We start from the raw sequence: 13,538 nt of genomic DNA on the forward strand, positions 1-13,538 counted from the left end.
TTCTGACATAACTACTTTCCTTTTTCCCCAGGCTATAGAAAAGGTTTACAACAATCTTGGGTTGCCATTCTTGCTTTAAACACTAGCTCTGTTACTTTAAAGAAGTTACTTCAGTTCTCTATATTCCATTTCTTTCTCTGAAATGAAGCATGAAAATAATGTTTCTTCACATATGGTTGTAAGTATTACAGAATATAATAGAAAATATTGAGGAAACAGTAGATAATGGAAACTAGTGGGTTTTAAAAAAATTTTTTATTGGTGTGTAGTTAATTTACATTGTGTTCATTTCAGGTGTACAGCAGTGATTCAGTTATACATATACATATATTCATTATTTTTCAGATTCTTTCCCAATATGGTTATCACAGAATATTGATTAGAGTTCCCTGTGCTATACAGTAGGTCCTTGTTGGTTATCTATCTTATATATAGTAGTGTGTGTATGTTCATCCCAAGCTCCTGGTTCATCCCCCGCCCCTGCCACCTAAAACATGGAAACTAGTGGTTTTATCTTTTATCAACCCCTTCAAATCACTTTGAAGGTAACATGTCAATTAGATGGTAGGACTGTGTATTTCCTCAGTAATGAATTATGACAGATTTGAAATTTAGGCGAATCTCTATGATTTCAAAGAGTTTAATGATTTTCTAAAACCAAGCAAATTATACTATCTTTAATTTGTTTAGCCACTCCCATACTCAAAAGAACTTTCACATTTGGTATCCCAGCCATTCTTTTCTGTTTTTTTGGCAGTGGGTAGAGAGGTTATCATCAGGGCTATAATTCTTTTATCACATATTTGCATCTTCTTGACTGTAACTACTAATCACATATATCGATTCTTGACTATAGCTATTATGGGTATAGTGGATGCGGATTTATCACTTAAACCCTTTCACCCATTGGACGATATTGCCACAGGAGTAGGAAAGGAATGAAGTTCTAAAAATAAGGATGCAATTATTAATAAGTCACCATCTCAACATTAACCTACAGAAGCTGACAGTGTTTTCTGTCCCACAGACAAGACTCCACATTCAGAAAGGGGGATTCCCTTATGACGAAGTTAGTGATGACACAAATGTCCCTGAAGAGAAAAATTTCCGAAATATTAGAACTCTGACTTTTAAACTGTAGTACACATTATGGTTTAAGTAGTTAAAAACAGAGAGAAATACTAAGTACTTTAATTATAATAATATTTAAAAGTTAGTTTTAATTACTTTTTGGTATAAAATATAAGCCTTCAGGTCCTTTCTCTACTCAACAATAATGGGGAAAAAGATATTGCAGTCTATGATTTGCTCTCAACTTCACTTTACCATAGCTTATCTGATCCTCAGAACTGAAATGAAACTAGATTTTCCTCTGACATCAGCAAAAGCTTTTCTGAAATGTTTGCAAATCTCCAGGTGCATGGGTCCCTGAATAAATATTATTTCAACACTGATCAGCTGCATAGGTGAAGACCAAGTTAGGAAAGAGGTCTACAAGGATTTCTTAATGAAAGCAGGTGGCTGTTGATATTCTAAATAGATTCAGTAATTAGAACATTTTTAGGACTTTAGGTGCATCTCACAAGGGATTTCTGTAATATTTAGAAGACAGCTCACATAGGAAAGCACTTGTTCAGGAAGATACTCATTCATGCTCTCCTAATAAATAGGGGGAAATTATTTTTAAAACTGTACATGGTAAGACCAAAAGTTCTGTTCCTAGCAGGGAAATACTTTACTTTTTGGATTTATTGCTGAGTTTTAGGAATTTCTGCAGTGTCAAAGAACTGCCTTCCTATATAGGACGTGGATTTCAAGTGTAAGTCAAAAAACAATTACCATATTTGTTTAAAACTTTATTTAGAGTGAACAGATAAAACATACTCTGTGGAACAAAATTCACTTAATAAATTACATTCCATACCAAGTTTAAGTAACAGTAGATTTTATCTTCATCCTCTCAGTTTGTTGTATCCATTAAACATATTATCTATTCTAAATAACATATCTGCTTGACTAGTCCTAAAATAAGATGTTGAAACTTTCTATTGTCATTTTATGATGTGAGTTTCCACCAAGAGAAATTTAAAATGCATTTATTTTTAGCCTATATTTACACTTTGACTCAATCCTTGTTCCAGTGGTACTACCTGCAAGAGAAAAGTTAAGACCTTTTAGCAAGAGTATACATAGTAAAAAAAAATACTGAAAAAGTTTTAAAATTGTTACCAGCACTTAAGCAAATTAAATTGCCAAGAAATAATTTTTTCTGAAACGTATTGATTAGTGATAGGGTGCAAAATAAACTAAATCAAATTTCACATCTCCTTCAGTGATGTTTTTGAAATTCTGAGTAATGACCCAGGTTGAGCCACTAATGCAAATCCTCAAAACTTAAATAGTTTCTTGATACTTTTCATTTTGAGGCATCTTTTAAAGAAACAACAGATGCCTCTCCACATGCATTCTAAAAATCAATACAATTAATCAATAATGCTCTCCACAGGTAATAAATGCTGAGAAGCATTTCTGCCTATCTATATTGATCGGGAGAATTGCTTCAAATTGGTTCAGATGTGTATAAAAATCATTTCCTTATTGATCAAAGCCTCCCTTCTCCACTCTGTTATTTCATATATGGCATACAACTGTTTTAGACTTCATGTATATCTGTGATAAACAAATTTCCTGTGATCTGTGTATGAGACTAATTTGAATGAAATGTAAAATGGGTGTTTTTGTTTCTTTGGGGGAACATATTGCTTGAAATTTAAAGCATGAATAATCATGAGAAATTACTGAATTTAATAAGAAATGTAATGATGTTTTTCATTCACATTTTCATTATTTGTAATAAGCTTAATTTAAGCTTTTTTGAGTCTGCTTCTATTTCTTATAACAGAATTCATGCAGACACATGCATTTAATCCAGAATGATGCTATTCCCGGTGGTATAAATAATAGAAAACTGCATAGTTTTAGTCAACTGTTGACTTATATTGCTGGCAAGTTATATTTTGGTAACATGATCAAACATGTAAGTGGCCATTGTGACCTTTTTGCTAATATATGTGTTAAGTGTATAGACAGAGTAATAAGAAAAGTATGTCTTATAAATTGTCTAACAATAAGTGTACAGTTTCAACAGATATAGCATTTAATGAGTCTCATTAAATAGGACTCTATTCATCTTTGATCTAAACAATTGATTCATTGGGTAAATATTATTAGGTTAAGGACTTTTCCAAGGAAGCTCAACTTCTAAGTCTTGATACATTAACTAGTGTTGTGAATTATAACGAAAAAGCCAAAGATTCCTGTCAACATGACTTAGTAAATTTCATAACCTTATACTACCTATTTTCCTTATCTGAATGTTCCATTACAAAATGGCATTATTTTGGCCACTGTATAAGCTACTGCGGAAAGTGTCACTGAACCACTACCTCCTTAAAACTTGACCACCAATTTTTACTTATTGAAAGGTTTCATTGATCTCATGATTTTCATTTGGAATTTCAGGGAATATGAATTATCATATAGTCAAGTCCCAATATCTCGACTTTAGATAATTTTACTTTATTTATCTAACAATTTAATTTTTCTTTTTTTAATTAATTCTGAAGGAATCTCTTATGCAAAACAAAGTTGAAATCTTTCAACAAAACAAGAAGTGTTTTCATGAACAATTAGTGTAAGGAATTGGATAAACTATGTTCACTATATTCAAAAATACTATTTGAGTGAATCTGAGGAAATGTTAGTCAATGTTGAAAGCATAGCATCAGAAGGATGATATATTCTGGTTTGTTTCGCCTAGAGCAAAAATAAAATAAATTTTATAACATCTTAATATAAAACACTTCCCAAAGATATGGAGGTATCTAGCTTTCTGCTCACTAAGGCTCTATTGAATCTTGAGTACATGGTTGGGCTCTATGAGCTCTAAAAGGATAAACCTGCTTTCCTAAGTCTCTCATATATTCCCAGGAAGCTAACTAACTGTACAATAAGATTCTTGGAGTCAATAAGTACCATTAGGGTAACCACAGAAATGAAATTTTTGAAATATTTCTTGTACTTAAATAGAAATTAATCTTAAAGTATTCCTAGGAGCAAGCATAGATTCAGCTGGAAACGAGCTGCACACCCAAGAGATATTTACTCTGACTCATTTTACATTTTAGTGAGGGCAGCTTAATCACAGTGGGAAAGACAACACTGAGCCAATCAATCAATAAAATTTCATCTGGAGGTATTAGGGCATGACGTGGAGGATAAGAGCGTTAGCTCTGGAGTCAGATAGTCCTCATTTCCAGATTCCACCACTTATAAGCTGAGTGGCTTTGGGGAAGTTGCTTTTATCTGTCTCATTTTCCTCCTGCATGAAGCAGAGTGTGTGCCAGCACTGTCCAGTAGAAACATAATGTGAACCACATATACAATTTAAAATTCTTAGTAGCCATGTTTTCAAAAATCAAGTGAAATTAATTTTTAAATTTTTTAAAATTTAATACAATGCATCCAAATTAGTATTACTGTGATATGTAATTAATTGATATAAAATTATTAATGAAATATTTTACATTCTTTTTTCATACTAAGTCTTTAAAATCTGGTGAGCATTTTACAATGATAGCACATTTCAGTTTGCACTAGCTGCATTTCAAATGCTCAGTCAGTAGCCATATGTGAGTAGTGGCTGCTATCATGGATAGTGCACATATATATTCACCCCATAGGGTTGCTGTAAGGATAAAATGAGATAATGTGTGTAAAGTGTTTAGAAAGGTGTTTGGCAAATAAAAAGGACTAAAAAAGGGAGTTGTGAAAACTGTTACTGTTATAACTGAGTACTGACTACAGCAGCCTAGGTGCTAAACTGGGGTGAAAGCAAAAATATATGACATGACTCTGTTCCTGAGTAATTACAAAGTTAAGAAGGCAAGATAAATAAATAGTTAACTATAATTTATGGCATCTTATTACCATATGAATGTATGAATAAAATGCAATGAATGCTCAGAAGAGGAAGATCTTCCCCACTAGAGTTGCCTTGTACCCACCTTGGTGAAGAAAATCATTTTGAACTGGGATTTAATCAATGGGTTGACTTTTCTCAGGAAGATAAGGTAAGGGACCATGAAGCTAGCTAAGAAAAATATTCTACCAGAGGAATAATAGGAGCAATGATTCAAAGGTGGGGAAGTGAAAAAATACACTCAAGAAATGATGGCAATTTTTGATTGAAAACACAGTGTTCATGTAAGAGTGTACTTGGGTGAGTAAATGCAGATTTGTATTAGTGAAGGGGGTTTAAAAGCCATGCTAAGATACTAGGACATTTTCAGTGTCAGAAGGAAATAGTAAAAAGAGCACTGATTTGGAAGTCAAAGATCTGATTTTAACCAAGTTCTACAATTGCCATGAATATGCCAATTTCTTACCTTGGGGGAGTCACTTCATCTCAGTTGTGTATTTTTAAAGTGACGTAATTAGATCTAAAAAAAACAAAACCTGAGAATGTCAAGAGTTGTAAGGGGTCTCTTTGTTGTCACTGTTCCTGCTGTTTTTGTTGTTGTTCTATTCAAATTTATGGTATTTTAGGATGGGAGTGGCATAATTGAAGAAAGCTTTAAGAATTAATGTAGGTAGATTTAAAAGTAAAGAAATTGTAACCAAAAATCACTTGGGGTTATCTTTTCAATGGTCCTGACATCTTAAAAATAAGCACTTCAATATCGTAAACATAACAGTTGGAAATGGGAAAATTATAGAAAAGTAGCAAAGAAAAAATGGATAAAAGTTGGGTTAAGGATGGAGAGGGAGAAAAGGTGTGAAATGATTGCCACTGCAGTTTGGACTCTGAAAAACAGAATATAGTATTCAAAATTGAAATGGAAGAACTAGACAGATAATTTTGCTGGAGATGTGGGAAGGGATGTAATATGAGTTTGTAGTTTTTTAGTAGGTACAATATATACACTAGAATGTGTGCTTTTAAGAATTAATTGATATATGTGGGAGATGATGGAGGAGTAGAACATGGAGCTCACTTCCACAAATATAGCAAAAATACATCTAAAAGTGGAACGATTCGCACAGAACACCTACTGAACGCTGGCAGAAGACCTCAAACTTCCTAAAGGGCAAGGAACCCTCCACGTACCCAGGTAGGACAAAAGAAAAAAGGAAAAAAAAAAAAAAAAAAAGAAAAAAATCGGGAGGGCACCTGTGCCTCAAGGAGGGAGCTGTGAAGGAGGAAAGGTTCCTTCACCCTGGGAAGGCTCCTCACTGGCAGGGAGATCTGTCTAGATGGAGGGGAGCTTTGGAGCCTCAGAGGAGAGCACAGCAACCGATGTGCAGAGGGCAAAATGGAGAGTGACCTGCACAGAAGGTCAGTACCACCCCCCTGCACTCTGCAACCTGAGGCCACTCGTCTGCTGGTGCGGGCAGGGGCTGGGTGCTGAAATTCAGGTTTCAGTGGTCAGACCTAGGGAGAGCACCAGGGTTGGCTGCATGGAGACAGCCTGAAGAAGCTGGAGTGTAGCAACTGAAGGTCACTCGGAAGAAGCCTGGGCCTGCCAGAGGGGCAAGGCACCATTGTTGGGGTCACACGAGGAGAGGGTAGGACCACCATAGGAGCTTCTTTCCCTGCGCACATGTGCTTTCAGGCTCTGGGGGCAGGCGCAAGCACCACTGCCCATACTGAGCTCCAGGGTGGGCACAGGCTGCCACCACCACTAAGAGACCCGCAAGGGGCTCCAGTGGCTGCCCCCACTGTCCTGGGGAGTGCATGGGCCATTGGCTGCAGCTAGGGACCTGCAAAGCAGGCACCAATCAATCACTGTCCCTGCTGTCCTGAGGAGTGGGCAAGCTGCCACCACTGCTAGGAAACCCTGCAGCAGGCACCAATCTGCTGAGTGTTAACACCTATCCTGAAACTCGTCAAAAAAATTGCAGAGGAAGGAACCGCTCCCAAGCTCATTCTATGAGGCCACCATCTCCCTGATACCAAAACCAGACAAAGATGTCACAAAGAAAGAAAATTACAGGCCAATATCACTGATGAACATAGATGCAAAAATCCTCAACAAAATACTAGCAAACAGAATCCAACAGCACATTCAAGGATCATACACCATAATCCAGTGGGATTTATCCCAGGGATGCAAGGATTCTTCAATATACGCAAATCAATCAATGTGGCAACACCACATTAACAAATTGAAGAATAAAAACCATATTGATAATCTCAGTAAGATGCAGAAAAAAGCTTTTGACAAAATTTAACACCATTTATGATATAAAAAAAAAAAACACTCCACAACATAGGCATAGAGGGAACCTACCTCAATATAGTAAAGGCCATATACAACAAACCCACAGCAAACATCATTCTCAACGGTGAAAAATTGAAAGCATTTCCCCTAAGATCAGGAACAAGGCAAGGATATCCACTCTCGCCACTTTTATTAAACATAGTTTTGGAAGTCCTAGCAATGCAGTCAAAGAAGAAAAAGAAATGAAAGAAATCCAAATTGGAGAAGTAAACTGTCACTGTTTGCAGATAACATGATACTATACATAGAAAATCCTAAGATGCTACCAGAAAACTACTAGAGCTCATCAATGAATTTGGTGTGAAGTTGCAGGATACAAAATTAATACACAGAAATGTCTTGCATTCCTATACACTAAAAAAGAAAGATCAGAAAGAGAAATTAAGGAAACAATCCCATTTGCCCACACATCAAAAAGAACGTATTGGCTTGGCCAAAAAAGTTCGTTTGGTTTTAGTAAAAGACATTTTTCATTTTCACCAAGAATTTTATTGAACAATGTATTCACTAACCAAATGAACTTTTGGCCAACCCAATACCTAGGACTAAACCTACCTAAGAGGTAAAGGACCTGTACTCAGAAAACTATAAAGTACTGATGAAAGAAATCAAAGATGACACAGATAGAGAGATATACCATGTTTTTGGGGTTGGAAGAATCAATATTTTCAAAATGACCATACTGCCAAAGCAAACTACAGATTCAATGCAATCCCTATCAAATTACCCAATGGCATTTTTCACAGAATTAGAACAAAAAATTTTACAGTTTGTATGGAAACCCAAAAGACCCCAAATAGCTAAAGCAATCTTGAGAAAGGAAAACGGAGCTGGAGGAATCAAATGCCCTGGACTTCAGACTATACTACAAAGCTACAGTAATCAAGACAGTATGGTACTGGCACACAAACAGAAATATAACTCAATGGAACAGGATAGAAAGCCCAGAGATAAAACCACACACCTGTGGCCACCTAATCTATGACAAAGGAGGCAAGAATATACAATGGAGAAAAAGAGTCTCTTCAATAAGTGGGTGCTGGGAAAACTGGATAGCTACATGTAAAAGAATTGAAATTAAAATATTTCTCTAACACCATACCAAAAAATAAACTCAAGATGGATAAAGACCTAATGTTAAGCTGGATACTATTAAAGCTCTTAGAGGAAAACATAGGGAGAACACTCTTTGACATAAATTGCAGCAATATCTTTTTGGATTCACCACTTAGGGTAATGAAAATAAAAACAAAAATAAACCAATGAACCTGATTGATTAAACGTAAAGCTTTTGCACAGCAAAGGAAACTAGACTTGCTTCTTTTTGCTTAATACATGTTGAGATATTTATATTTTTAAATACCTTTATGAACCAATTGGCTATTTTATTTTAAATCAATGTTGGCAAACTATATATTCTATGTTTTTTAATAATATACCTTTAAATCCATGTGATATTTGTGGAATATGTGCATTTATAATTAGTATAATTATTCTTAAAATACCATGTTAAATGATATTTTAAATATCTATTCAGGAATGCATGTTAGGAAGACAAAATTTTATTAAAATGTTATAATGGTACATATTTTATTAAAATTATGAAATTTTTAAAATGTGAAATACAAAATAAATTATATTTCTATTTGAAAGGCTTATTCACTTTAACATGAACATTGTTGGCACAAGTTTTCATAAATCCTCATAGTACTATTTAAAATTTCATGTCTACCATATTTTAATTCCATTGACCAAGTTTGATATAGGTACATCTTCTATTCTTCCGAAATTTGTCATTAAGACTGTGACATTGGTATGACCAATGATTCATATTGTAGTTTACTTTTTATTGCCAATCATCAGGATATATAGAAAGATAACTATGCACATGTCTCTAAATACTCTGTAGAGATGTCACCAATAGTCATACTGTGATTTTTTCTTTTGGGAGTGCCACCTCTCTGTCTCTCACACCAAAAGATACTAATGTAGTAATTGACACATCTGGTTAAGTAATTTTGAAATCTTCTAACCTAGAAAGAGTTCAGCATCTCAGTTCCCATTAAAACTAAGTTTGGGGGTCAGACATTATATGCCATGTAATAATCCAATATACTTTAGAGATGAACATGATTTATGTATATACACACACACACACACACACACACACACACAATCTTACAGCCTTTGAAATGAATTCAAGTAAACCTGAAAACCTCACCATAAACTTGCTGACTCAAATCTGTTCTAACAAAGACACATTTTTTAGATACCTGAGGCACGGTGCTGCTGAATTATATAATCCTATCATTAAATTCCAATATTATCATTTTCTCTATTTTATTGAACAAGCTTTCAGGAATTACCGAGAACTTTCATAAATATTTCCAATTAAAATTTTTACAGATTTGACTTCAACAAAAGATAATGGTTTAAAAGCTAAATTCTTTCCTTTTTCTTTACAGGCTTTGATTCTGTTTGGTTTTGTTTTCAAAAATAGAAAATGATATTTACCACCTTCCTAGTTGTTGTATGAAGAATACAAGAAAAAAGTTATTTGATTCTTAGGAAAGTCACAAACAACAATTGCCTACAGTGTGTGGCTGGGAGTGGACTCCATATGTAATGCCTCTGTCGGCAAAGACTTAGTAGAAGGGGCTTTATAATAAATATTCACATCTGCTGCTTTGGACACTCTAATCCATCCTAAGGATCTTTGCTGTGTCAGGCTTTGTTCTAGATGAAGAAGCTCAGTAGATATAAAGGTTTGCAAATAGGCCATATTTATCATGATTAACTTTACTTTTATAACTTTTCTCTGTTTTAGAGACATTCATGGCAATTTGGGTTATAATTCTTGATTAATATTTGACTGTGACTTTTATGGCAATATTATTATTGAAATTTTATTATGGAATGGAAAAATTCTATTTTAACAATATATCACCTACTTAACATCTGTCAAGAAGGCATCACTGATAAACAATGCTATGCTGGATGTGGAAAAAATGACTCTAAAACCCCAGGCTCTGGATTCAGAGGTGCTTGTGATTAAATACTAGCTCCCTCCGTATCTAGGGTGTCATCTTAAGCAAGTTACTTAGCCTTTCCAGGACTCTCTTTCTTCACCTATATAATGGAGTTAATATTATTTTCTTTATCATTAGATATTGTAAGGATCATATGGAATTATCAATATATATGTTAGGTACTAAATCTAGTATCTAACGTGTTGAAAGAGTTTAATGAATTTTAAATGGCATTACTGGAATGATAATATTATATGCCTTCTAAGTATGATTAGATAATCCCAGGGACAGTACTAAAGTCATTTATTTAACCCAATACTTATGTAGACATATTCTGTGTTTTACTTACCATCCAAATTCCCTGATAGTTTGCTGCTGGACTTCTTTCATAAAAGTATTAGTTTAGAATGGGATTGCTGATATGTTTTTCACTTTAAGGAAATTATTAACTCACAAATATATGGTATAATATTATGAGAATACTCTGTGCTGTATTTAGCTCTCTTATGACACAAAATTTTAGTTTAACAGAATTTTGAATTTTAAATTAGAGTAAAAAACCTAAGACATCTTTGAAATGGAGGTATTTATTTTCACTTCAACTCCAAAAAAAATTTGTTGCACTAATGAGTACCACAATTTTAAAGTATAAATGTATATTATTAGTTCTAAGTAGTGATTTAGTATACTAAACAAATTTAATTATAATAAACAAATTTAAGTTCTAAATTACCTGCTGTGTGTATATATGTATATATGTGTATATATGTATACATGTATATATGTATATGTATATATCTTTGCCTTGGATACATTTTGAATCCTATTTTTTAACACTTTTTTTCAGAAATAATTCACTCGAAGAAGAAAGCTTCATGCTTAATTGCTTTCAATCTCATCTTCTCAAAATTATCAATCCCAAATATAAGGAGACTAGCAGGGTATTTGATGACCTCTGCATGTAAAGTAGATAGAGCATTTAAATTTTATAATCTAATCATTGGCATATCTTAATTTTAACTGGAATTATTTCCTATACAGCCAGGCGTTAGTTCATATTTAATGACTGACATCTCACGTAAAATGAATCTGAATTACAGTTGAAACAAAACTGTATATTCTGTTGCTTATAAACTGTGACTGCTTGAAATAAAACTTTGATATTCATTCTCTCTCCCTGTTTCTCCCTCCCTCCCCCCCTCCCTCTTTCTCTCTGTCAGGTCAAGTTTTAGCTCAGGCAAGTGGCAATGGGGTTATCCATTTGCTGGATCTTAAATCGGGGCAGATCCACAAATTGATGGGCCACGAGAGTGAGGCTCACACGGTCGTATTTTCTCATGACGGAGAGACTCTGTTTTCTGGAGACTCTGACGGCACCATTCGAACGTGGTCTTGACAGTCAGCATATCCCACTGCGGAGGGCATTCCCTTTAAGGCTTGAAATGCCTTGTATAGTCCCAAACCAGTTAATATCTGGTTAAATATGGCCAGCAGGTAACATTTACAATTTGCTTTAAAACATGCTTTGGACATATATTTTAGTGCTCATTACTGTTACCAATAAAAAAAAAACTTTCTGCTCATTTATTTGTGTCTGGTCTTTTTCTTTCTCCTTTTGATAAGAATTTCGAGACAGCATCTTGCTAGCGGTTTGGAAGAAACAGCTTTACAATGACGCCTAATGACAGACTAGATGAATTACAGGAGATTGATTCTGAATGTTACAAAACAAACTGCAGGAGAACCAGGCTACTTTTTAAAAAAAAATCAAATCTAAACTGCAGGAAGACCTGAAGTTTAATCATGTAGCACAGGGAAAGTCTTTCTGTAAGCAAAGGGTCAAGTAGAATTGGGGAGCATACATTTTCACAGATTCTTTAACAATGATTATACTTTATCTGTTAATAATAATCAGAGACTGCAGATGGCTTAAGTCTAAATGCTAGGCTCTTCCAGAACTTTCATCTCTGAAGCCCATGGGAGAATGCATTAAGTATAATTACAATAAAAATGAAAGAAAAAAAAAACATCATAATCTCAATGCAGTAAGTATCTTGCACCGTAAAATGCCTTTCCCCCTTTCATGCATGCATCCACTGTATAAAGTGCGACTGCCTTAGAGAACGCTCTAGCTGGTCCAAAGGAGCAGCCTTCGGATTTCGACCGAGCTCGGCTCAGAAGCCAGTTGTGGCGCTGTCCGGGTGCTGAGGAATCCCAGCTGCCGGCAGAATGAGCTCCAATCAGCAGTCTGCAAACTGCGCTCAGTGATGCAGAAACCCAGCTAAAGTTGCTCCTTTCCTTCACGTCCACAGTTAGTATTTCTGGTGTTTTAAGAGGGGGATTTCAAGCAACATAACCTGGATGATGCTGACGGTACTGCCAGCGGAGTGGGCTTTAAGCTACAGCATGCTGTTTGCTGATTTTGATCCTCAGAGCCTAGCCAAATCACCTCTACTGCCATATCAAACACTGTGTAAGTGAACTCATGTGTGGAGGAGGCGTAATTCAGCCGGGAAATTTCATAGAAGGCTCTGGGAAAAGGCTAAAAATAAGTTCACACATGATTCTGCCTACTGGGGTCTGGATTGCTACAGGACCAGCATTTCTTCTTGCTTTGAATTCTGAAGACAGATCCAAAGCATATTTCTTATGTGTGTCTGCTGTGTTTCTCTCTGGAAGGGCGGGAGACTGCTTCTTGACTGTGTTTTGAAATGGGAGGTAGAATGGATTGCCTTTAATTCAAGCCCTGACCTGAAAATGTATTCTTTGGATAATTAAAAAGAAACTGCTTTTCTAAAACATACCTGATCTTTAGTTTGTATTCGGTCAATGACCCCCACCACCATCATTTAACCTCCAGAGTGATTAGGTAAGTGTATCTCATGACATGAGTTATGTTTGTTTTCTCAAAGAATAGATGCAGTCATTTTAAAATCATATGTAGCAATATGGGGGTGGGGGGAAAGTTTAGCTGGGGAAGTTGATCCTCAGTTTAGCAATGTTTGCTTACTTATTAAAAAAATCTTCAGATAAACATTTTGATTTCTCTATGTTTCTTCTCTTAAATAAATATTAAACTGCACTAGAGTAGCTTAATTAAGAAGAATGCTCTTGAAAAAAATAACTTTCTTATACTGAAAAGAAGACCTTGTTTCCTCCATGCAGA

General features: G+C 35.0%; 1 protein-coding gene across 1 annotated transcript in view; it reads left to right on the forward strand.

Moving 5' to 3' along the window:
- The window catches only part of SPAG16 (sperm associated antigen 16), a 905,158-nt gene extending 893,361 nt beyond the window's left edge, over positions 1-11,797 (forward strand). Inside the window, exon 16 of the mRNA XM_036858792.1 lies at positions 11,593-11,797. Coding sequence (XP_036714687.1) covers positions 11,593-11,768 — 176 coding nt within the window. The 3' untranslated portion in view covers positions 11,769-11,797. The remainder of the gene's footprint in view (positions 1-11,592) is intronic.
- Positions 11,798-13,538: the final 1,741 nt, after the last annotated feature.

Source organism: Balaenoptera musculus, chromosome 7 (genome assembly GCF_009873245.2).
Source record: "Balaenoptera musculus isolate JJ_BM4_2016_0621 chromosome 7, mBalMus1.pri.v3, whole genome shotgun sequence".
Classification (NCBI taxonomy): domain Eukaryota; kingdom Metazoa; phylum Chordata; class Mammalia; order Artiodactyla; family Balaenopteridae; genus Balaenoptera; species Balaenoptera musculus.